The 25,377-nt window shown below is 39.4% G+C and overlaps 1 protein-coding gene across 4 annotated transcripts in view; it reads right to left on the bottom strand.

The window, feature by feature from the left end:
- Nucleotides 1-25,377, bottom strand: part of TBC1D22A (TBC1 domain family member 22A) — a 441,804-nt gene that overhangs the window by 141,204 nt on the left and 275,223 nt on the right. For all 4 annotated transcript variants that reach the window (XM_024216533.2, XM_024216565.2, XM_024216541.2 and 1 more), the window contains one exon: nt 22,980-23,107. In XM_024216533.2, the coding sequence (XP_024072301.1) occupies nt 22,980-23,107 (128 nt within the window). The remainder of the gene's footprint in view (nt 1-22,979; nt 23,108-25,377) is intronic.

Genomic DNA, 25,377 nt, shown 5'->3' with positions numbered 1-25,377 from the left:
CTACTTCAAATTACTTCTCCTACTAGGATGGACCATGCAATGTTTTTAATGCAACACTTGCAGACTTTTGTTCTCCTCTAGTTAGCACATTACTGTCGAAATACTTAAACTCCTCCTGAGAGACATTCAGATTTTTTTCGGTTGGAAGGTTTATAATGAACCACAAATCTAAAATACCTGTTAATCAGTGCACCAAAAGGACAACATATATATCAGAAATAGTGTGGACTTTTATGAATCACTGCCATTAAAAGCAGTCTTATCCTTAAGCAGATAATTAACATCAGATACAATCTTTTTTGATTGAAATCCACTGTAAACCACAACTTTATTGCTTCTAGTGAGCAACTGATAAGTGAATTTTCCTGCTCTTCTCTGAGAGCTTCATATCTGCTTGCTAAACTTTTCTGAATATTCTCATTTAAAATCTTTTTCACTTTGACAGTGATACATGCTTGCTTTCTGGAGGGGGAAGAGGCATAAAAGGCTTACTAGTTCAATTTTTTAATGGGATTATGAAAAAGAATGTTGTAAGGAGGACTGCTTTTCCAGTTTGATTAGATTAACACAATCAATCAGTTTTAACATCATTTGTTGACATCAGAAATGTTGCTCCAGCTAGTTCTGTAGCGAATGCCACGGAATTTAAAATAATAGCAACCATATCATGCCTTTCCCATGGAATTTTTCATTGAGAAGGGGCTGAATCTCACTAGAGGTTATGACATTTGTGAACATACCCTGTTCATTAAAATCACAAGTTGGTGAAAGTAAAACATTTTAAACAAAAATATGTTTTTTAAAAGTGTGCTTGAAAAACTAGATTTTAAAATGTTTTTTTTTTTTAACTGGAAGAGGGATATTTGCCATTTTTTAAATTATGGAGCTTTATTGGGGAAAGTGTAATATTATTTACGCCACACAAATTGCAATGTTAATTAAGAAATACAGTGCTGTATTTTTCATGGCAATTACTATGCCATTGTCTATCTATATGAAACACTCTCTATTGTAGTTCTGACTTCAACTAGAAATATCCAACCAGCAACATCAAAAGATGCAACTATTAATTCAACAGGTTTGATTAGTGACACTGGTTGTGATTCACAGGATTGTCGAAAAAGAAATGCCATAGCATTCCTGCCCTAACATTTTACTGTTTGCCGTTGTTACTCTGACAGTCTTAACATTGAACACTGATTTTTCCTTCTTTTATTAAACATTAGTTACATTTTAAAAGATCATTCACAGTCCACTGGTTAAATAAAATAAATGTGTACTATAGTGCTGATAAACTGGAATAGCTTATGGCATCAAGATTGTATCATACCACAAAGATTGTATCATACCACATATCATACCTCCCCTAAAGCCTTCCCAGCTCGGGTTTGGGAGAGAAAGAAGGGACTTTATCAGACTGGCAGGGCTACGGTCCTTTACTTGGGAGATAGATGGGACCTTCCTATGTTTGAATGTGGAGTTTGTGGCCGGGGAAGCAGGGGTTGATGATGAATGGCTGGGGAAGGGTCTTTGTCTCCAATGGCTACCCAGAACTGAGTTTCGAGGAGCTGGTGATGACAACTATCTCCCTCCACTCCTTCCCTGCATCATTTAAAGGTCCTCTTGGTCCTGAGTCACCATTTTAATTGGTCAAATCTGCATCCGGCTTTCCCTTCCCTGTAGGGTGTTGCAGATGCCAGAAATGGGTTTCTAGATTTCTTGTGGGTCTGGCCCGAACTCCCTTTCAGGAGTCAGGAAGAAATGTTTCCCTTTGGGAAAGGTGCCTAGTGTTTTCTTTTTCTACCTTCCTCACAGCATCCTGAGTCCTGGCTGGGTAGGATAAGTCAATGGAAGAAATAAAAATAGAACTCAGGCCTTCCTGGTTCCCAACCTTGTGAACACTATGCTAAGCTAATGGGATATTTTGATGAGAATAGCAGCAGGAGCTGATGGAGAAGGACCTTAGCTTTACTAGCTCTTTGGGTTTTCCAAAACACCTGGAAAGTAGACCCCAAACTGGCCTGGGCAGTCTCATGTGTCACAAGGTTAGCTTCCTTTAAGAGTACACAGTCAGTTTAGTAGAAATCTACTTTGCATGTTCAGCATGTGAGTTTCAAAACATCCATCTGTAAAACCAAAACCAATTTGTACTGGAAAACGCTAGCACTGCTTCTCAGTGAAGATTATTTTGGTGCTCTCTCACTTCTGAGAAGGAGCCAAGCATGGAAAATTTCAGCTCAGGGATGAATACTTCACAAAGTTACAATGGTCTGAAAATAAAGCTTTATATAATTGAAACCATTTTGTAAACTTAATTACAGTGGTTCCTTCTGATCTTGCTGTGATAAAAATTAAACAATTCCTAAATGTGTTGGCACTCTGCAGTTTCTGTCCTTTGTATCTAGAAATCTTGTACCAATGCTTACAGTCACAGCTAAACCACAAGATTGTATAAATGTATTATGAGAGCACAACAGAGTTCAAACACAGTTAATCATTAATCCAGATGAAGCATAATAAGGAGCAATGACTGGCTATCTCCCCCTCAAAGTAAAATACAGTATTCTCAGGAATGATTCTTTATATGTTGTATTAGATTGGAAAACTTCATTATTAACTCATTTAATCTTAAAAACAGTTTTGTTGTGGAAGAATATGACTATTTTCCTATTTCGGGGTCATTATGCATCACAAATTGAGTATGAGATAACAGTATGGAGCAGCTGCAAAAAAGATGCTAACGTTCAGGGATGTATTAAGAAGAACATCGTACCTAAGACACTAGAGGTAATTGTTCCACTCTAGTAGGCACTGGTGAGGACTCAGCTGGAATATTGTGTCCAGTTTTGCGCACCACACTTTAGGAAACAAGTAGACAAGTTGGAGAGGATCCAGAGAAGAGCAACCAAAAGTGATAAAACATTCAGAAAACCTGAGAAAAGGTTAAAAATGTATGTGTAGTTTTGAGTAAAGAAAACTAAGAGTGGACCTGATCGCGGTCTTTGAATATATTAAGGGTTGTTATGAAGACTACAGTGATCAATTGTTCTTCATCTCCATTGAAGGTAGGACAAGAAGTAATCAGCTTAAACTGCAGCAAGGGAGGTTTAGGTTAGATATTCAGAAAAACTTTCTAATTATAAGGATACTATAGCACTGGAACAGGTTATCTAGGGAGGCTGTGGAATCTTTGTTACTGGAGGTTTTTAAGAACAGGTGAGAAAAACCACTTGCTAGGGAAGGTCTAGGTATACTTGGTACTATCTCAGCTCAGTGAGATGGACTAGATGAACTTTCAAGGTCCCTTCTAACCCTAAATTTCTGTGATTCTATAATTATTAGCCTCTTTTTCATTTATTCTAAAGCCATTTTACACAACTCTGGAAGAATAAATGACTTTAAATGTAAATAAGTAAATGTAATTTATGCTCCCTCTAGAGGTCCCATTACACTTCTTGAGTGGTGTAAAGTGACCTTAATATAAATGAGAATCAGGCCCTATCTGTATTAATACTGCCTGTGTTAATATATAGCACACAACAATTGCTTAAGGAAAAAACAAACATATAACCATATAATGTTGTAAAGTGGATCCATTCTGTGGTGCTCAACTTCAGACATCTTAAAGGGGGCCTGATTTTCAGAAATCTATTCTATTCTGTATAGACTCTTATACTGTGCTCATCACAGTAGTATCTGAGTGCCCTCCAGTAGTGCATTAAGCAACATTTGCTATATGTTGTTTGTTCTCTCATCACTTCTCCAGATGAAGAAACATGTGCAGTGGAGTGTCTTTTTTTGATAGTTTTATTTATTTATATTTTTAAATGTAAATATGCCTGTTGCTATGTGTTTATATTAGAAAGGCAAGGTCAAGGAAATGTGCTGTGCACTTGGAGTGGAAAATTGTGAGATTTGTAATGACCCTTAATTCTTGGGGGAATTCATTCCACAGGCTCAGACCATTCCTGGAGAAAGTTCTGTCTGTGGACATATGAGATGTACTCTTATAGTTGAGAGTTCCATTGTGCCAGAAAAACATAGTTGTTAACCACTGTCATCATCCTGGGCTCAGGCCATAGAGTGTTTTGAAGGTAAGGACTGAGACTTTGAACTTGATGAAATTCTTTGGGAAGCCAGTGTAGAGAGCAAAAGACAGGTCTGATGTGTTCCTGATAGCCTGTGTTGCTGAGGAGATGTTCCGCAGCATCTGTACTAGTTAGAGTTTCATAAATGCTGAAGGCTTCATGCCCAGGTATACTGCATTTCTGTGATCCAGCCAAGAAGCAAAGACAGTCTGAATAATTGAGGTCAGGTGTTCATCCACCAGGATGGGATGGCATCTCCTATCCAAGCAGAGATAGTAGAAAGTGTTATTTGCAGATGCTGCTATGTGAGTCAGAGTCAACAAAGAAGCCAAGAGTACTCCTAGATTATGGACTTAATTGACCAACTGTGGGTGTGTATCTTCAGTCAATGGAGACTGTACCATGGCTGCAAGCCTTTCAGAAGACTTTCCTTTGTCCACCAGCATCACCTCTTTTTTGATTGAGTTCAGCTTCAGCCAGCTTTTCTTCATCCATGAAGCACATCCAAGTGATCATCAAAGCAGTGGGCCATCTTGGTGGTAGTGGTGTAGTCTTGTGTTTTGAAGGAGAGCTAGAGCTATGCATCACTTGCATATTGCTGGCACTTCAGTCCATGTCATCTGACTAGTTCAAATAATGGTTGCATGTGAATGTTGAAAAGGACCAGAGAGAGAACTGATCCTGGTGGAACTCCATTACTTTTTGTTGAGTTTGTCTTTCTTGTAAGGACTCAGACCATTTTAGTATATTACCCATCTCTCACAGGCAAGACAGCAAAATCAAACTGTCAATAGTGTCAAATGTTGTAGACAGGTCCAGGAGAATGAGAATGTCTGTCTGTCTTCTATCCATCGACAGAAGGAGATCATTCATCAGTAACACTAAGGTTGTTTCGGTTCCATGTCCTGGCCTGAATCCAGATAACATTCTAGTCCTAGCACTAACTTCAGTTAGTATAATGAAAGAAAGAAAGGAAAATTCCTTCTGTGTATAAGGCATTTACTGTTTTTGGTCAGAAATGGCACTAATTGGTCATGCCTTTTTTTCACAAGCCAAGGAAGGCCTGGGTCGGATTACCAAGTCTTGGTCAAGACTCCTTTAAAGTGTCCAGAACTTCTTGAGGAGTGAATGTACTCATTTTGGAAATGCAGGTGGGTTGTTGGCTGGAGGATATCATCAGGGTGGATCCATACTTCTCAAATGTGTATGATCTTTTCAGCAAAGTAGGATGATAGTTCTTCACAACATTTGCTGTTCGGTTCTGATGAAGGTTCTAGGATTTCAGAATTGAAGCCATTTACCACTCCTTGAGTAGGAGTTGGCAGCCTCAATGGACGCTGGCAGGAAGGTTTTCTTGGCTTGTAACACACCATCAGCACAGGATATGAGGAATGTGTTATGTTTCATATTGTCTGAATTGTCTTTTTCCTGCCACTGGTGCTTGAGTTTCCTCCTTTCTCTCTCTCCATTGCAGGGTGTCAGAAAACCAAAGAGATCTGTGTGGGAGATGGGGAGAAAGGGACTGTATGGGGTCTAACATATCAATAGTTGAGACTTGTGTAGATTGGTAGTGATTCACCAGGTACATGACTCCTCATCCTGTAGGTAGGGTGCTGTTGTCCTTTAGCAGTCACCTTCAAATTGGGCATCCAAATATCACTTCTGAAAATCTTGGTTAATACAACTAGGCGATAAAAGAAAATGATGCTGAACCACTATACATGAAGATGACTAACTGGTGCAGTATTTTCCACAGTGCTATAGTAATGTGAACTAAGAACAGTTTATAAAAGCATATTTCCTTTTTCTGTAAAGTGTGTGTATGAAAGAAATAGAGCACTACTTTTCTCTGTACTGTGGTAAACAGTTACAGTATTTAACCCATGCATCCCAGACTGGACTGAGCTTTATCTTGTTTCATGTTATTACCATGGCTGTGGCTTTCAAAGACAGCAGAGCCAGACATTGAATCACTATTTCTGAAAGATATGTTTCCCACAGGGGCTATTTTCATTTTATTTGTAAATGATTCAATAGTTTACAGAGTCATGAATACAGTAGAACAGGTAGATAGTGATGCTGTAGTTATGATTCAGGCAGTTCTTTTATTTTTAGTCCATACTTTATAGGTATAGTAACTTGTGAATTTATATTGTGCTAGATTGAACATTGGTTAGTCTCAGGAAATACATTAATCCCTGGTGTAATCCAATGAAGGCAATAGAGTTGCCCTGGGATGAATGTGATGCACAGTGCCTGAATATCACATTACATGTATAAGATAACTTGCATTATTTTTTTAACATCCCAGTTGGGTACTATGAGTAAGGCAGTGAACAGGCAGAACAAAGATGAATACAGGAATGAACAGTATTTTTCAAGTCCCTATATTTTTTCAAATTGAATAAATTAACAAAAATGCAAAAACAAAAAACAATTTGTCATTCCATGTGAAGAAAGTCAAATCCTTGCTTTCAATTTAAAATACTTGGAGTTTAATTAGTGAATAAATTAAATTTGTTTTTGCAGTTGTCCATAATTACTACTGGCATGAGTTAATGTGTAACAAGTTTCACTCTCAGTGCCTGTTCCATTATGCTTTTTTGTTCAGAGATCTGAATTTTTTGGAGATCGAATCATCTTTATTGATTTCTGGAGTGATGAAATGCTACACAGTTCTCTGGGCTGATGAGTGGAAACTTTTTTTTTTTTTTTTTTTTTTTTTTTTTTTTTTAAAATTAGTATTTTTGTTTATACAAAATTTTTGTAGTAAAAATGTTTAATTCAAGACATATGCATGGTCATGGGGCAACTGAATCTAGCCCTAAAAATATTGTCCCTGTGGATAAATCAGCATCAGTTTAGAACCTCGGTTTATTCATTGGTTAATGGCAGGATATTTAATGTTACTTTAACACAACTTTGTATTAAATAGGCATACCAGTGTGTTCCAATTAAACAGTGAAGAACAGCCAAAAATGAGTAAAATAATTAGGTATGTAAGAATTCAACTGACATTTGGAAGACTCCGTCTTCAGTTGCCAAATTTAGGTAGGAAGACACAGTTAACTGCTTGTGATGTGAGCAGCCTTTCAAGGAAAAAATGCAGACTACATTGTTTAATATTGCTGTGCCCCATTTCAGACTGATTTATGAACTAGCACTGAATCTGAATTTAATAAGAAGATAATTACTCATTAGTTTAAAATGAAGATAATTAGATATTACTGTTGAGAACAGACACCTGATGTACTTTAAGCCTCTACAGCACTAGAGGAAGAGATATAGTAGACATATTTATGTGGGGTCTAACATGATTTTTAGACTGGCAATAAATGTAAAGACCTGATGATTCAATTCTTGCATTAAATATTTATGTTTCTATCATTAATTACATTGTTCTTTAAAAGGGAAACTGGCCAAGCACAGGAGAGGATATGGACAAGGTAGTTTGTACATAAATGTACAGGGTTGGTACATTTACTCTATGATTCCAAAGTTCTTCAAGAAGCTACTTAATTTTTCATAAGTACATAAATCAGACTGGCTTAATGACCTAAACTGCGTACATGGGGCTTCAAACGTATTAGTAGTTATCCAACTGATCCAGTCTGTCAGATGCACTATTCCATCACTGGTCCAATGGAAGTGTCACCTAAGGAAAATGGTGGTACTGTTAAAAAGGATGACAGCAGCATTGTTTGGCATGCTTCAAAGAATCATTTGGAAAGTTTCAAATACTGAGACTACTTAGATTAGCACGGGTAAGGAATAAGTCTGAAGTGAAGTCCACTGTTTGTACAACGTTCTTGTAATCTACTGGTATAAAATTGTATTTATATCAGGGAATTTTTATCTAAACTTTGTATGCATGTTTTGCTTTGCAGAATGTGTGTGCATGTGCGTGTGAGAGAGAAACTAATGCAAACAGAAGTTTTAAATGGTGTAGTGAGTTTGTCAGGTCTGAGATGAGAGTGGTTTTCAAAGAACAGGGGACTGTTTGTTAAGGAGCCTCTGTGTCACAGCATGGACAGTACAGAGAATCTTTTGATGGGGAAAATAGTGACTCATAGTGAGAGCAACTGGGTAGAAAGACAAATTTTGTATTCTGGATGTACTAAAGAGAGAATCTGTGGGTATTCAGAAAGCCCGAGAGGAGGAGATTACAGTAGTCAAGACAAGAGATAAGAGTTTTAGTTGTCCGGACTCAGAGAAAAGGAGAGATCTTTGGAATGTGGTATGAAAAAACAGCATGATTTGGACACAGCCTGGATGTGAGAAGAAAATGTGGAAGAACCAAAGATTATGAGCTTTGGTATCAGGTAGGTGCTGCTGTAAAAGAATGGGACAAAAAATGAGGGAAGCAGAAAGAGTTTAGGAGAAAAAACAAGGAGCTCAGTTTAGTCATATTATGTTTAAGTCATGCACTTTCTGGAGAGAAGTCATACAGAAAAACTGAAATGCAGGCTTGATCTGAGGGAGACAGGTTGGAAATGGAGAGGTAGGTTTGTATATTATCAACATAAAGATGACACTTGAAGCTGTAGGAGTGGATGAGCTCACCCAGTGATAGAATGTAGAGGGAGAAGAGGACCAAGCTCCCATCTGAGACTTCCATAGTCTAGAAGAAAGGGTAGAAGATCTATCAAAGCAGACAGTGAATTACAATCAGAATGGCAGAGAGACACAAATGACCATTGGAAAACCAAAGAAGATCAGGATATAAAAGAAAAAAAAAGATAGGAAAGGTGGGTGAGGTTCTCTCTTTTATTGGATCAGCATCCACTGGTGTGACACACAAGCTTTTGAGCTTACACAGAGCTCTTCTTCTTCAGGACAGAAAACCTCTGTGTAAGCTCAAAAGCTTGTGTCTCTCACCAACAGATGTTGGTCCAATAAAAAGATATAACCTTACCCACCTTCTCTTTCCCTTGCATGCAACTACACTGTATACAAGAAAAAAGAAATCATTAATAATTCCAAAACCAACTGAGAGATGTTGAGGAGGATGAGGATGAACTGTTATAGACCCAAAGAGTTCTCCTGTTCTGTAAATGATATGCAAGCCAAAAATGAATCTGGCAATTTTTTCTCCTGATATATATATATATATATATATCTCAGGAGTCAGAGAAGTAAAATCTTATTTATGTCACTAAAAATCAGTGAAACCTGTTATTCACTCTGCAGTGACACACACACACACACACAAAATATATATATATATATATTATTTATTTTCACTCTGCAGTGCTAACAGGAATCAAACAAGTAAAATCTTATTTATGTCACTAAAATTCAGTGAATATTACTGAATACACACAGGGAACAGATTTATTGAGTAAGAATTTGCCATTTTTACATAGGATGCTTTTGAGTATAGGACCCACACTTTAAACAATGGAAAAAGGAGGATAAACACTGAGAAAGTGGGACAAATTAATAGATTTCCACTGCAGACTGCTTAGAAGTTCTTTGTCAATACTACATGCTGTGTTGTCGCAAATCAGTATAATCTGCATAACAATATACTGCCTTCCCACAGCTAGCAGGTACTTCTTAATGACCTTTGCTGTAGTAATGTGTTCTGCAGTGTACAGCAAAAGTCTGGCATTAATATGCACTTGTTATTTTATAGGTTGTAAAAAAGGCTGTATAAGATTGGAAGGTGGGACTAAGCCCTAGATTTCAGAAATTAAGATTTTGAAGGAAAGAACTTCAATCAAGGATCATTTATGATGTATTTTTGCCTATTTTTTGCATTGATGGAGCTGGCTATTCAAAATTATTGCTCATGCATGCTTTTATACAATTATATACAATTTTATACACCACCTTTTCAATATCATTATCTGTTTAGTCTTACTTAGCAGTCCATTTTCAATGGTAAGAAAATGCTTACATTTTTATTCAAGGGCTCATCTTTCATAAACTTAGACCTATTATTAGTACTTTTGATTTGACTTAAACTATTAACGTGATCTAAAATTCACCTAATTAGAACATTTCATGTATTCCCACATTGAGCCAAGCTACTCTTTTATGCAACTCCTCTGACATTAGAATATAAAATCACACCAAAACATATCAAAATGCTAGCTATGAATCTTTTAATATACTATTAATATTAATATGGGACTGGAGAGTTGGGACTAAGTAATGGGACAGAAAGCTTTTCCTATTGGTTCAATGGTTCAAATTTGCGCAGGTTGATAGTGACCAATATTAGCTGTTTAAAAATCGAAGGGAAATGAATTGCTGGTCCCAGCATAGTTTCCAGTATCCACCACTACAAATGGCAGTAAATAATATAAGGGTTAGCAAGTGTCAGCAGAAATACTAAAAAGTCAATAGGCATGGAAATTGAGTTATGCTCTCTGTGTGAACATGGTTTCTCCGCAGCACAAATGAAGGCACATTGCCATAGTGCTGAAGGTGACTGAGCTTTAGCTGCTTTCATATTTCCATTAAAATGAGAAATAAGAGACACATGAGATGCCCTCATTCAAATTAACCAACATGGGACACTTTTCAAAGTTACTCCAAACCAGCAATACTTTCAGTACCACATATCTTTCTGTAATGTCTGACAGTCAATTATTCTGAAGAGACATTTTAAATTATGGGCCATATACTGTATACAACTGCTTTAAAACAAGTCAAGAAACCATCCCTTCATGTATGTACCACTAGGCTGTGTTCTCTCCCCAAAACTGTGTTCTTACATCTCTAGTACAAGCTAATCCTATTTAAAAAACAGAAGTAAATTTACCCTAAATTCAAATTTACCAAAGTTTTACAGAAGAATTAGGAGATCTGACACACCTCTGTTCCCTCGTTTTGGTCAGGACTACAAGCAGAACTTCTGGAATATAGTAAGAAACATGGTTCTCATAGAATTTCCATTCCAAATGAACACAAAAAATACAGGGAATCCTATAAGAATTCCAGCTCAGCTTCTAAATCAAAAGGCTTTAAATAAGTTGAAGCATTTAATTTTTAGATGCCTATCTGAACTGAATCATGAGCATTTCACCCATTACTTACTGAAGAGTTTGGAGTGAAAACTCAGCCTTATGACTTGAATACATACAACACAACCTTAATGAAAGTAGTATCAGAGCAATAGTGATCAGAAATTATTCAATATATTATTTTCAAAAGGTATTAACTTTACTCATGTGATTTGTCATTATGTCAAAAATCTATTATGAGCCTTACACTTCTAAAATTCTTCCTTGGCACTAAATTTACCTTACCAAAATATATCTCTTACAAATAAAAAGGCAAGTTAAGAACAGTTCCGAAACCACAATATAAAAATTCAAAACAGCCATTTCAGAACAGAGTTAGAACCCAGTTTTCAGCCAAACTGAAGAGCAAAAATACTTACCACATGTATGTGTAAAACCCAAAGCTAGAAGGCTTCCAAGGATAGAAAACTCTGCTCCTTCTATAGGGGAAAAGACAGCTCTTGACAGTCTCATTTATATTAATTATAATTACCGTGTTTTGTTGCCTTAGTTGGAAATCATCCTGGAGTAAGGAGGTCACCTGGACCTTACAGGTAAGAGACTCTAGTTTGGGAATAGTGGATTCTAGTTTGGGACGCTCAACAAGGAGAGGACTCTATGCAAGAGTCTTGTTTTGTTCTAATATCCCGACCTGGAGACTCTGAACCATGTTTGGCATGATTCTGTGGAACTGGACCAGGCTGAACTAGTGGTGGTGGCAGTGGAGCAGAGCTGTCTACACAGTAAGGACCTGACTGCATCAGTGGCGGAGCTGATGACTTGGAACTGGACCAGGTGACTACAAATCAGAGTAGGACTTGGCTGTGAGACTTCTCTGCAGGGCCGGCTCCAGGCACCAGCTTACCAAGCAGGTGGTTGGGGCGGCCACTTCAGAGAGGGGCGGCACGTCCAGCTGTTAGGCGGCAATTCGGCAGATGGTCCCTCACTCCCGCCCGGAGCGAAGGACCTCCCGCCGAATTGCCGCAACAGACCGCGCGCGCGGCCTTTTTTTTTTTTTTGGTTTGGCTGCCTGGGACGGCCAAAACCCTGGAGCCGGCCCTGCTTCTCTGGACTGAAGCAGACAAGTCAAAGAGAGCCACTCCTTGACGCCCCTTGACCACCTCTGAGTCTAACTGGACTAAAATGAGCGAAACTCAATCAGTGCATGTAAATATATGATAATATAAATTATTATATTATATTATATTATATTATATCATGTTTCTTCTGTTTTTCACCCGTTTTCCACAAAAAAAAGGTACTTTTGGTTCCATACCTTACAAGTACTAAGTGTAGTAAACTAGTTAGCAAAATATTTTTTCACGGATTCTGCCTTCAGTACTCTTTGTATCCAAAAATTCTAATGTCATTCCACCGGTCTCATTTTTTCTGGTCATTCAGTTGTGTCAAACTTGAAAACATCTACAGTGAGGTGCCCTACCTAGGTTCATCCTCCTGCTGAATAGTATATATAAGGCGTAGAGGGGCAGTTGCCCCGCTCCTGTGAAAGGCTAGGCTGATTGGGGAAGCAGCCACAGCTGGGGCCACACCCCAGTCAGGCCACAGCTGGCCCTATAAAAGGGCTGTGAGCCAGGAGCTGAGTCAGTCTCTCTCTAGCTTTGGAAAGAGATGGTGACCTAGCTACCTGAAGGAGCAAAGGGTATCGTGGGCAGAGCAGTGCTGGGAAAGGGGTAGGCTGAGCTGGGGAGCTTAGACCTGGTGACCTCCCAGGCTGCGGCCTGACAGGAAGGCCTAGAGAGGTACTGGGTTGCAGGGAAAGGCAGCAGGTCCAAACCCCCCTGGTCAATGAAGAGTGGCCATTACACTGCAGTCTGCCCCAGTGAATAGGGGCTATATGATGACTGGCAGTAACCACTGAAGCGAGGTGGGCTTAGAGGGTTGCGGGTTCCCCTGGGAGGGGAAACCCAGAGAGTGGGGGTACTGCTGGGGCAGAACCCCAAGGTAAAGGGGCACTGGGGTCCGGGAGGGACACGGGGGCCCTAAGGCAGGTGAGACACCGACCTGAAGAGGGCGCTCCAGGCTGGACAAGAGCTAATTCCCAAGACGACCAGCAGGAGGTGCCGTGCCGGTGAGTCTCGCTTCGCTACATAAGGGTTGCTCTAGCTTACTGAGTCCTTGGCATGTTCTAAAGCAAAAAAAAATATTATCATACTAACCATTAACAGAAGAGGAAAAGAGGTAGAAAAGAAAAGGATTCTCAGGTAAGCACTACACACCACTGAAAATAGAAGATCAATGAGCAGTGATATGTTTGTTGTCTACAAGTAGCACTTACCTGAGAATCTTGGGTTTTTTTTAACCTCTTTCCAGTGTACTTCACATTGTTTACACATCAACTTCTGTGACTGGTCAGCAAAGCTGAAGTTCATTATAACAATGAAGGTTTTGAGATTGATGACACTGAATGTCATCTCCCTTAATGCCACTGATATAACCAAACATACCAAGGGCTGCATACAGCAGCATATAAATCAGCTTCAATGCATTTAGTGCAGAAACTACTTTAGTAGCTGTCAGTTTCTTGTTGGTAGAATGGATGTACTGTATGTTTATTAAGGCTACAGCCATACAGTGGAAGGCATTAATTAAGACATAAAGCAACACCATCAGTTGGTGGTGGGAAGGAGGAAGTAGGAAGGAGAATTGAGACACCAAAGTGAGCAATGCAATACTGTGAGGCCTATCCAATCAGACATGTGTCAGTCAGGTGATGATAACCCCAATCTATTCCTTTTGAAAGCTTGTGTCGCATTCTGGGCTATGACATCAGTGGCCACCCAACATCTGACTCTCTATTCCTGGAAATTTTTGGAACAATGTTTCACACCTTGCAACCAGATGAGTAATGCCCCTAACCCCCAGACAATACAATGACAATGTTTAAGAGTGGCTCGGGACAGCACTTATCGCTTCTTGGACAGCCTGAAGGGCACAAACAGTACAAAGAGAACATCTATAAAAACAAAAATAGGGCAATAAACAAAACTGAGGTGTCAAGTATTCCACGTACTTCATCCAAAATCTGTTTACGCAAGAAGAAGAGCTAACAGTAAGACTCAGCTGGAGAAAGACAGCTTCTAACTTGTGAAGAGACATTTAAGTGACAAAGCACCTCAACACTTCACCTGCAGAAGTAAATTCCTAAACAGTCTGCAGTTGAAAAAAATGACAGCTAAGGTAGCTCCTACTCATCATACTTCATCAGAAGTTAGGTTGTGTCACTATCTGGTGAGGCAGTACTGGCTTTGATGCATCTATTTTAGACCATTTTATAAATTTGTCCCCTATTATCATGGAAATTGTAAGTGGCATGGCATGTATTAACATACACAAACTGATTTAGCACAAATTCTTTAAATATGCATTGGTTGGGGTTTTCTTAAAATGAACATTTATAGATACATGCAAAGCCTAAAAAAAAGGAAGTTTAAGTAGAAGTCACATGTGACCCATAACCCCTCAATGCCAACTGGCAAAGGGTTATAAGAATATCCTGATTCTGGTATGTAAATTCTATCTCAAAGAATGGCTTTCATTTAAGACTTTGCAAGATAAGATCACACCGGTCATAAATGTCATTGTGAAATGTATGTACAGATACTATGTAAGGAGCTATGTATGTAAACTGAAAATATGTTCTTAGATTCTGTATCAAAGCAAAGGTGAGGAAACCAGTTTCCTGTCAGTCAAAAGATGTTTATTCATCTTTATCTCTGTCAGCATGTAAATTAAGCCTTAAAACAATGGAGGCACATTTATATATGAAGTCACAAGAGAGAGATGAAATTCACGGGGAAGAACACCTTATCCTGAAATACACTTCAAATGTTTACTGGGCTGTATTCGGGGAACAGAGAAGTACCTAGGAATACTAGGAAAATCCTGTCCCTAGGAATACTAATGAAAATGGGCTATCACAACCAGCCTGGGTTGAAGACACTGCAAAAGGCTTTGGGTAACAGAAATTTCAGAAGATAGTAGGTTAACCTATAGATTAATGTCTAGAAAGCATGTTATGATTTAGTTTTGTATGTAACCTTTTGTTTCCATTATCCTTACTATCTTTTGAATCTTTGATGATAAACTTACAGTTTTCACTATAAAATATATTTAAGTGCTGTGATATTAAGCTAGGAGCTGATCCTGAGTTGCATCAGACAAGATGGTGTGTACACTGTTCCCCTGGGGACAGCCAACTTGGTATTTCCATGAGTGTTCAGTGGAGAAGGGTCTGAACACTCCAGGTGAATGCTTCAAAGGGACTCGGGGATTGGATTACCCTGTTTTTGAACCTGCATGGCAAAGTCAGGGATGGCATAGCCTGGTAGTGTCAGGGAACTGACACCCAGTCAAGCACAAGAAAGTCTCCCTCACACTGGAGGCAGGGTGACGCAGTTCTGGGGACCCCGAGAACCATCACACTGCACTTCAGCAGGTAGTCTGGGTACATAACTTCTGCAATGCATTGTCAAGAAAACTGCCTTTTGAAAAGTGATGAATTCCAACTGGCTGACTTGCAAATCTCAATAGGCAGAAGTGACCTGAGGCTAGATACCACAGCTGCCGTAGCTCTGGTTAAATGATCTCTAATATCACACTCACTGTCAAAGAATAACAATGAGAAGTAAGTAAAGAGCCATCAATCCCATGGTATTAGGTGGGTCAGCGGCTTGCATTTTGCATTAATGCTTCACTACTGGAAATCTTGACTTTTGATATCGGTAAGTTAATGTAGCTCTCTTGTACAGAGTCTGATATTATGCATTGTTCACAAAGGAAATGAACATCCAAGATACTGTAAAGGAGTGCTTTCTAAGATAAAGCAAAATTAATTTAATAGATCAGGAAGAGGAACAAACTAAAGAAGGGTGGCTAGAATGCTAAATTCTTTTACATAATATAATCAAATATTTTTTTTAAAAAATTGGTTATACATAAATACAAGCACCTAACATCAAGTTTGCCCCTTCAAGTTTGTGACTAGGCATTATGTACAGTTGTTAATTACATGATCATACACATATATCTCTAGAGAGAGAGGGTGTTTTTTTTTTTTTTTTTTTTTTTTACACACAGAACCACTGATTCTGTGCACAGGATGGACATACAGGGTGGCAGATTAAGATTGTGTGGTCAAACATAAAACTGGCATTTCCTAACTTTTGAGTTCTTGACTTTGCAAGCTAAATAACATTCTTTTAACAATCTTTTTGTGTGTGTGCAATATATGCAAGATTAAAAAAAAAGGGGGTGCTTAATGTTAGGCTCTTTCCATTGACTTCAACCTCTTTGAAAGTCAGAAAACTTATTAAATATGGAATTAGAGGTTTAACTATAGACACCAATATTTGAAATCTTGGCCCAAATACATTTAGGCACTTAAATAGGATCTCTAATATTCTAAAATACTGAATGAAGTTCAGTAGCTTACTTATTTAAGTGCCTAAATATGGACTTATAACTGTATCTATTTTTTAAAGTTTGGCTTGGCTATATTTGGAAATACACACATACATATATTTATACATATATATTCGTGTGTGTATGTGTGTGTATTTTATGTCTACAATTAAAATATCATCTAAATCACCAACCCACTGTTTCAGTTCCATATAGGTTTTATCATCCTGTCAAAGGCTAAAGGCCGAATAAGCTTTAACGATGGAACTAGTATCAGTGCCTCCACAATAGGTTTGTATTATGTTTAGTCCATTTAATTTTTATGAAGAGTAATCAACAATGGAAGAAATTATGAAGCTAATAAGTAAGCATCAGAGATTATAAAGAAAACTGGATGACGAAAAAGAAAAGGACCTCTTGCTATAGATAAAGAGTGACTCAAAATAAAGTGCTGAATTACAAATGGAAATTCTGACCCTAATGCAAATAGCAGCCAGCTTGATGCAGTGAGACATTATGCATGACATTGGCAGTATGACAGAGGATTCCATTCATAACTACTTCACAATCAGAAGTACTTTAATTTCAATATTTAAAACAGCATGTTAACTTTTTTAGGCATCAAAGATTCCCCCCCCCCCCCGATACTTATATTCATTTTTAACATCACAATACAAATTGATATACAGCTTCTGACATTCAGCCCCATACTGCCATTTCGAGACTGGGATGCACATGTATGAATTCAATTACTGGAATAACATTGTTCACTCTTAATTTTGCACAAAAGACTGGTAAGCGACAAATACAGAAGATACATCTTGATATATGCTCTGAAAGACAAAAACCAATTTCAATCTAAAAAATTTAAACTGAAGTAAGGCAAGAAGAAATCCCAAAGTTGTTACAAACTCTTATGAAATGCCTTAAATCAGATCAGGGTGCTTTTTTTGAGTTGTTGATAATAGGCATAAAATTCTATAACATTTATCTAATATGGCAGAGCATGGAAGATGTACAGATTGACATCTCTACCATTCCAAATAAAAATTGTTAAATAAGTACAAAGTTAGAAAGTAGCAATAGTATTTGTTGTAAGTGTACAAAGAAACCTTTAAATCATTATCATGTCAACCACAGGCTCTTTTAGAATGGAGCAGACATGCAATTTGTCTTACTTCCTTTTCATAAACGCACATAAATCTGTTAAACTCCTGCCAATCCTGCATAACTTCAGACATTGTAATATTGCACTGTACCAAAGTACTGTGCCAAGAAGGTGATCCCAGGTTTGAAAGAAAATGCAGGATAAAAAGACATGAGGGTAAGAAGCAGTGACAGAATAATGCATGGGCCAATGGGGTTCATGCCCAGGGGCCCTGGCCAATTTGAGGACCCTCACAAGAGCACCGGAACCTGGGTAGAAATGTGGGGGTAGAGGTATTGACATCGGAACTCTGGCTCTGCCCACTGCTCCTCCTCTTCTCCCAAGGCCCCGCCCCCTGGCCAGGCCAGAAGCTGGGCCATAGTAAGAGTTGACCGGGCTGCTGTGGGGAACCCCAGAACTTCCACCTCCCCTGTGCGGGAGTCTGAGGGGCCCGAGAGCAGCCTGGCCCATGTGCCCATCCCCCAGGGAGTGCCATCCAGGCAAGTGGAGGGTCCAGGGCTCCCACCAGCAGCCAAAGCTCCTTGGACGGCTCCTCAGGGCTGGCCTATGGGGCAAGCCACCCGGGTGACCGCCCAAGGCACTGTGGTTAGGGGGGCACAGTGCAGAGTTGTGAGCTGCCAGCTGGCAGGGGAGAACCACAAACTTGCAGAGGCGATGCATGGGGGAGAAACGGGGGAGGCGAGCGGTGACACACAGATATTTCTCACTTCCCCGCAACATTCCTCCATTCCCACCTAGGGAGCTATAAGTGGGGGGCGAGGAGCAACACCAAGTGCTCCATGCATCCAGGTCACTTTCCCCACCGGGCTGTGCTGTGAGGTGAGCATCAGGAACTGTTGCTTTCCTGTCCTCTCCTTATGCAGCCCGGGTTGAGAAAGTGACCTGGATGAAAGGAGCCCTGACACTGCGCCTCATCCCCCCCCTCCCAGTCCTCTTGGGGGTGCGCGAGCAGCTGTGCCTGCTGCTCCGTGCATCCAGGTCAGTTTCCCCATGTGGGCACAGAAGAGGAGTGCAGGAGTTAGGGGGACAGGAAGGGTGCAGGGGTTACAGGCAGAGGGGGCATGCTGCAGCACAAAGTAAGGGTGGTAATACACCATATACCATGCCACCCTTACTTCTCCGCTGCTGCTGCTGGTGGCAATGCCTTCAGACCTAGGCACACAGCCAGCAGCTGCCACTATCTGGCCACCCAGCCAGTGCTTAATTTGTGCCGGGGCTTGCTAGGGCTGAGCCCCATCTCCTCTTTTAATATAAATTAAGGACTGGGGGGAGGCAGCAGGGCCCTGGGGGGTTGGGGAGCCAGGGGAGCCCATAAGGGCCAGAGGCACCAAGATACAAGTTTGCCCATGGCTCCATTTCCCCTAAGACCGGCCTTGGGCAGATCTTACCATGGCCCAACTCCAGCATCTGGCTTGGCCAAGGGGCAGTTGTTGCGGGAAGGGGAAGAGCAGCGAGTGGGGCCCCGTGGCAAGGGAGGGGTTGGGGGGCCCAAAAGTTCTTTATCTACCTCTTGTAAGTAGAAGATAAAACTGAGGTCTTGTATTACAGTTTCTGACTGTGGAATCTTTTACATCTGATTCCAATAAAGTTCACATAATTCAGTTCTAAAGACTTAAAATTTCAGTGTCCTGAGAGTAATTTAGCAATTTGGAAAAAAAAATTAACCTTTGAAAGGAAAACTGTAGCTAATCAAAGGCATTTGTTCTCACATAAAAAAACAAGCCAAGTCAAAGAAAGTTGAATTTCCTCTTGTTAAAGTACAATCCAAATTAAGGAAAGAATAAACCAAACTAAATCTTTAAAGCTAAGAAGCCCGCACCACAGACCTTGTTGTATGTACAAGCTGTATAGTGCTTCTAATTATACTGTTTTAGTAGGAAAGAAAATTAAAAGTTATCAAGCAGCAGTCTTCTTTTTCAAAATGTACTCTGTGTTTGTAAAGTTCTGCTGTAAAGACATTACCATATTTTTACAGATTTATCAAAGCAGTTACAGAACACCTATGCATTTTGTTATTGGGAATTTGTGAACCTTTGCAAAACTTTATTCTCATATAACTGGCTTACTTACAATAATTTTGGAATATGTATGCAACAACCTACTTCACATAGCTGATTAAATCTGAATTAAGTTAGACAGAAAGTCAGATATTGGCAAGACTGTGCTTGATACTGTAAAATCCAAGATAGATTATTCATAGAAGGGGCCACTGTGTTCATCTAGTCTGACCTGCTGCATAACACAGGCCATGGGACTTCCCTGTATTAACTCGTGTTTGAACTAGACATGTCCTTTAGAAAAACATCCAGTCTCCGCACTATACTTTCATCAACACTTACTAATCTATGCTATCTAGAGTTAAACATATCGCTAGTTTAGCATTTTAATTCTACATCTTCCACTTTTTCCTCTTATAAATCATGATGCCCTCCTCAATGACAAAGAGGCATGAAGAGGTGTTGACACTACAGCATGCATCGAGTGGATGTAGATCTGAGCACTGAAAAATTATGATGACACCGTGTGCTTGTTTATAAAGGCAGGAAGACTGAAGACAGCGTTTCAAGAAGTGGTACTCATCATTGCAGACTTTTTTTTTCCCCCTCCTTAGTATTCGATTCATGCAAGAAAAGCAGCAAATACCAAGACGGCGTATGTTACCGAGGCAGATAAAGCTCAAGTAGATGCTACCAAGCTTGAAATATTCGGTTCTTCAGGAAAATCAACTTTAAAGCAGATGACCCAAGAGGTCAACACAGTTTCCAACCCCTTAGTGAACAATCCAGTCACAGACAACAGGCATAGTGAATTCTGGCTGCTAGTTTGTGAGACACACTTTATATAAGCATTTCTGATAAACCATATTGTATACAGAGAGCATAACTTCCAAATCTGCCAGGGACACTCTTACACCTCAATACATTTTCACAACACTAACAAAAATACTCATTACCTAAACAATGATAAGCCACTGCATACGCACTTTATGAGACAACTGTCATTCCTCAAACTGCATATTATTTTGTATAGTTTTGTTATTCACCATTATACTACCACCCAGGGAGAGGCAACTGCTGCAAAATAAACTTCTTTACCTGAAAGGACTTGAAGATTTTAAAAGATACTGTAGGCACAGCAAGGAAATCTGCATCACAATATATGGCTTTCTGCAGAAATGGATCATACAGAAACTGCAGAAATCTGCAGAATCTCAAAAGGAACAGTGACAGCAACAGTTACACCGCATAATATTACTCCAACAAAACCTATAATTCATTGTCTCTGCAGACCTTATTTACACATTCAGGTTTATTTTAACTATTGTGGTAATTATTACTCTTCAATTATATTATACTAGAGAAGTTACTAGTCTAAAGCTTAAAACAGAGCCTGATTCGCTCACAGGTAGTGATGCCTTTTATGTTGCTCTATCAGTGCAAAAGGGACTTAACTGGCAACCATAGAATTTCCCCAGCAAAAAGGGATATGCTCTATCCTATGGGATATTTTCAGCTGCAAGAACAGCCCCTTGGGGCAGTTAGAGCTGATCATAAATTAGAGAGGCTGCTCTACCTAAAGGAGGCAGGTCTCAGGAGGCTAAAAATTGGGGAAATCTATCTCCAACTTACGCAAATCCTATGCTCAGAACAGCTTGACTAAAAGTGCTTGCCTACCAATGTTGCACTTAATGTGTCACCAGCTTTACCAACGGGTAAACAGTAATTCAAGCAAAATGTGACACTTTCAGATCAGAGTGGTATAAATGATCAAGCCTGTACTTAACTATAAATTAATACTTCTATAGTGCATTTCACCTGAGGATCTCTAAGTACTTTAAAAACATTAGCCAAACCTCTCAACATTTCGCCCAGACAAATAAATGTAAATATTTTTGTGATGAGTATATTGAGGGAGAGAGAAATTAAGTGATATGCCCCAAATGTACAAAATAATAAACAGTAAGCATTTTTCATAAATAGAATACAACAGAATCCAGAGGTCCTTATCCCCACTTCCTGCTTTAACCAGCAGGTAATACTGCTTCCAAATAATATGCTGTGATAAATAAAGTTGGGTGGGGTAGCTCCCTTTGATGGACACCCAGACAGCCAGTTAGCTGTTAAATCTCTCTTGGTAGCGGTTCTCTACTTGCTTTACCTGTAAAGGGTTAAAAAGTCCCCCAGGTAAAGAAAAAAAAGTGGGCACCTAACCAAAAGAGCCAATGGGAAGGCTAGAACTTTTTAAAATTGGAAAAAAACTTTCCCTTTGTCTGTTGTTCTCTCTGGGCTGCAGGGACAGGGAGCAGCAATGCTACTATAAGCAGGAATGCTGTGTAAGGTTTGAACCAGGTATGAAAAATTATCTTCCATACCTAGAAGGAATCATTTGGATAGAAATGTTTAGATAACGCGATCAGATTTCTTTATTTTGGCTTGTGGATCTCCTCTGTGCTAACCCCAGATGCTTTTGTTTGCTTGTAACCTTTAAGTTGAACCCCCAAGAAAGCTATTTTGGGTGCTTGGTTTTTGGAATTGCTCTTTTAAAATCTAGCAAAAGCCTAAGTTCCAGATGTATTTTCTTCCTTTTTGTTTTTAATAAAATTTACCTTTTTTAAGAACAGGATTGGATTTTTGGTGTCCTAAGAGGTTTGTGCATATGCTGTTTGATTAGCTGGTGGCAATTTCCTTTGTTTTCTTTCTCAGCTCTTCCCCGGAGTGGGAGTGAAAGGGCTTGAGGGTACCCCACAGGGAGGAATTCCCAAGTGCTCTTCCTGTGTCCAAGGGAGTTTTTTGCATTTGGGTGGTGGCAGCGTTTACCAAGCCAAGGTCAGAGAAAAGCTGTAACCTTGGGAGTTTAATACAAGTCTGCAGTGGCACATATTAATTTTTAGAATCCTTGCAGGCCCCTACCTTCTGCACTCAAAGTGACAGAGTGGGGATTCAGCCTTTACATATGCTATCCAGCAAAAATAAAATATTTCTCACTTTACCTTAATTTCTGCCAGTAAAAGACCAACAATTTGTAGATTATGTTACAATTATGTTAGAATAAAGCAGCAAGTCTGAGGTGAAGTATTCAATCAAATCAGATAATCTAATTTTCAATACCAGTGGATGGAAAAGCTATATATTCATTTTATGTATTGTGTACAGCAACGAAGCAAAATTATAGTCATTGTCCCATACTGAAAAACAGGGAAAGGTACATTTACATAAAAGGAGAGCACCTCAGAATGATGTCATCCTACATCACTAGTTGGAAGTATGCAACCATAAAGCAAGCGCTCACCTGGTATGTGTCCCATAGCCTTATGGTGCACCTCAGTGGAACTTCTCTCATCAGCAAGTTATTCATCCAACGGAAAGCAAATTGCAAGTATTTCACCTCATGTTGATCTAAATGTCTGTGTACTTGTTCTGGAAGACAAAACAAAAACATTTATCACTTATTTAGAACCTTGTCTGCAGCTATAATTATCAGTCTAAAAATAAAACATTATATAAAAAACAATTCACAGAAACTGTTACAGTTAAGAGAAAGTAAAAAAAATGGAGAGAGGTACAGCCAAACTTATCCTGCATTTAGTTTGCTGTCCCTAGGTGGTTTAGACAACTATAATTAAAGTTAAGATTTTGTCACGGGTGCTTTTAGTAAAAGCCATGGACAGGTCACAGACAATAAACAAAAATACATGGAATCCCGCAACCTGTCCTTGACTTTTACTAAAAAGACCCTGGGGGGTGAGGGGAGGACTAACAATTGGAGCCCCGCTGGGGGATAACTGCCGGTCACTGCTCCAGCCCCGATACTCTTCCTGCGGCATTGCAGCTCAGGCCATGGCTCCAGTCCCAGCCACTGCTCCTGCCGAGGGGACTGGCTGCCAGCCCTAAGTGGCTGACCCAGTCCGCTGCTCCGGCAGCCTCAGTGGTTCAACCAGTCCTGGGCAGCTGCTCCAGCCACAGCTCCTGAGGTGGCGGCGGCCACTGCTTCAGCCCCGGGGGCTGTTCTGGTGGTCTCCAGAGACTGACCCAGCCCTGGTGGCCGTTGACCTGGCCTCGGGGGTTGCTCTAGCCCCAGGCAGGGGTTGACAACTATCCCAGCCCCACTGCTGTGGTGGGCTAAGATATCATGGATGTATATTGAAGTCACGGAATCCGTGACCTCCATGACCAAATTCGATCTTCAAATATAATCCAAATTCTGCTGTCTCATTCATGATAATACAGATCTGGAGTAATGCCAGTGATATTCAAAGTACTTCAATTTTTTTAATAATTCAATATAAAGTGACTAGGACAGCCTAATCATTATACTCACTTATTTCTTAAACTCTTTAGGAGAGGGATCACATGAACTATGTTTGTAAAGCGCTTAGAACAACGGGTTTCCAATAATGATTTGATAATTAACAAAAAATTAATAAAAATCATTATCGCAAGGGAGCTGAGAAATATTAGTATTTTTCATAAAAGGAACCTAGGACAAAAAATGAAAAGGTGCATGCCAAACTATATGCTACACCAGTGTTTCTCAACGACTAGTCCGTGGACCGGTGCTGGTCCCTGAGATCTCCCTGACACAGTTTAGGAAGGCAGAAAGCTGGTCCCTGATATCAAATAGGTTAAGAAACACTGTGCTAGAATTCTCTAATGACTGAAAAACTACAAGTACTATGAAGCACCAGGGTCATGGGCCCTTGGCAATAAATCTTAAGTATGTACTTTGTAAGCTAAAGAACTCAAAACATCAATTTACCCCCAATATTAACATACATGTAGGGAAACAGAATAATGTTTAGGAGCCACTCTGAACATATTTCAATGTGTACAGCTTGACTGACCTCAATTTTGTTCACTTAAACAAATAAATACGAACAATCAAAACAAATTGTTTTGGGTGAGTGATTTTAGTATTGCTCACACTAAAGCACATTTTCAATCACTTTTTTTTTTTTTTTTATAAAAGGAAAGACACGATGTTCCTAAATTGACATGTTTATTGTTTGGAGGCTGAGACAATTAGCCTCATGGAACTGACATATCTTGACTTATGTATATTAAGCACAGTTTGCCATTGTAGTTCTACATCAAAAGGGTAACAAAGGGAGACAACTTCTTGAGAATAGAAGGTCTCAGCTAATGAAATACTCATCTTTTTGAAGAACAAGTTATAAATTATGCTATGTTTCCATTATATTTATGGCTCCTGCAGTGTTGACATATTGAATCTTCTAACAAGACACTATATCTGGGTTTTTTTTGGTCTTATGTTCACTTAAAACTTATCTTCTGTAAAGCCAAAAATGGACAAGATACAGTCTTCCTATGGATCAATGCATTCTTGTGGAATCTTGCTATCTGAGTCTCAAAGGCCCTTTCTTCTAATCCACATTCATAGAGGCATTGTAATGGATAATACAGTGGGACTAGATGCTTATCGTCCCTTTTAGATACTTTTTTTTTTTTTATTTAGCTCTTCTCAGGAATAACCAGAAAGACATTAAGACAACAGCAGTAGGAGAGTACTGTACAGTTATAAGGACACATAGCATATATGGATTTAAGGCAGCAAAGACTAAAAATAAAAGATACCCCAGTTAGTTAAAGGCTGTGGAAGAGCATCTGAAATCTTTGAATCTTTGCCAACCAGCATAGCAGAGTCCACAGTACACAAGAGAATTTGCTTT

This window comes from Terrapene carolina, unplaced genomic scaffold (genome assembly GCF_002925995.2).
Source record: "Terrapene carolina triunguis isolate 2854851 unplaced genomic scaffold, T_m_triunguis-2.0 Scaffold68, whole genome shotgun sequence".
Classification (NCBI taxonomy): domain Eukaryota; kingdom Metazoa; phylum Chordata; order Testudines; family Emydidae; genus Terrapene; species Terrapene triunguis.
Note: the sequence above shows the minus strand (reverse complement) of the source record. Positions and strands in the feature narration are given on the sequence as shown.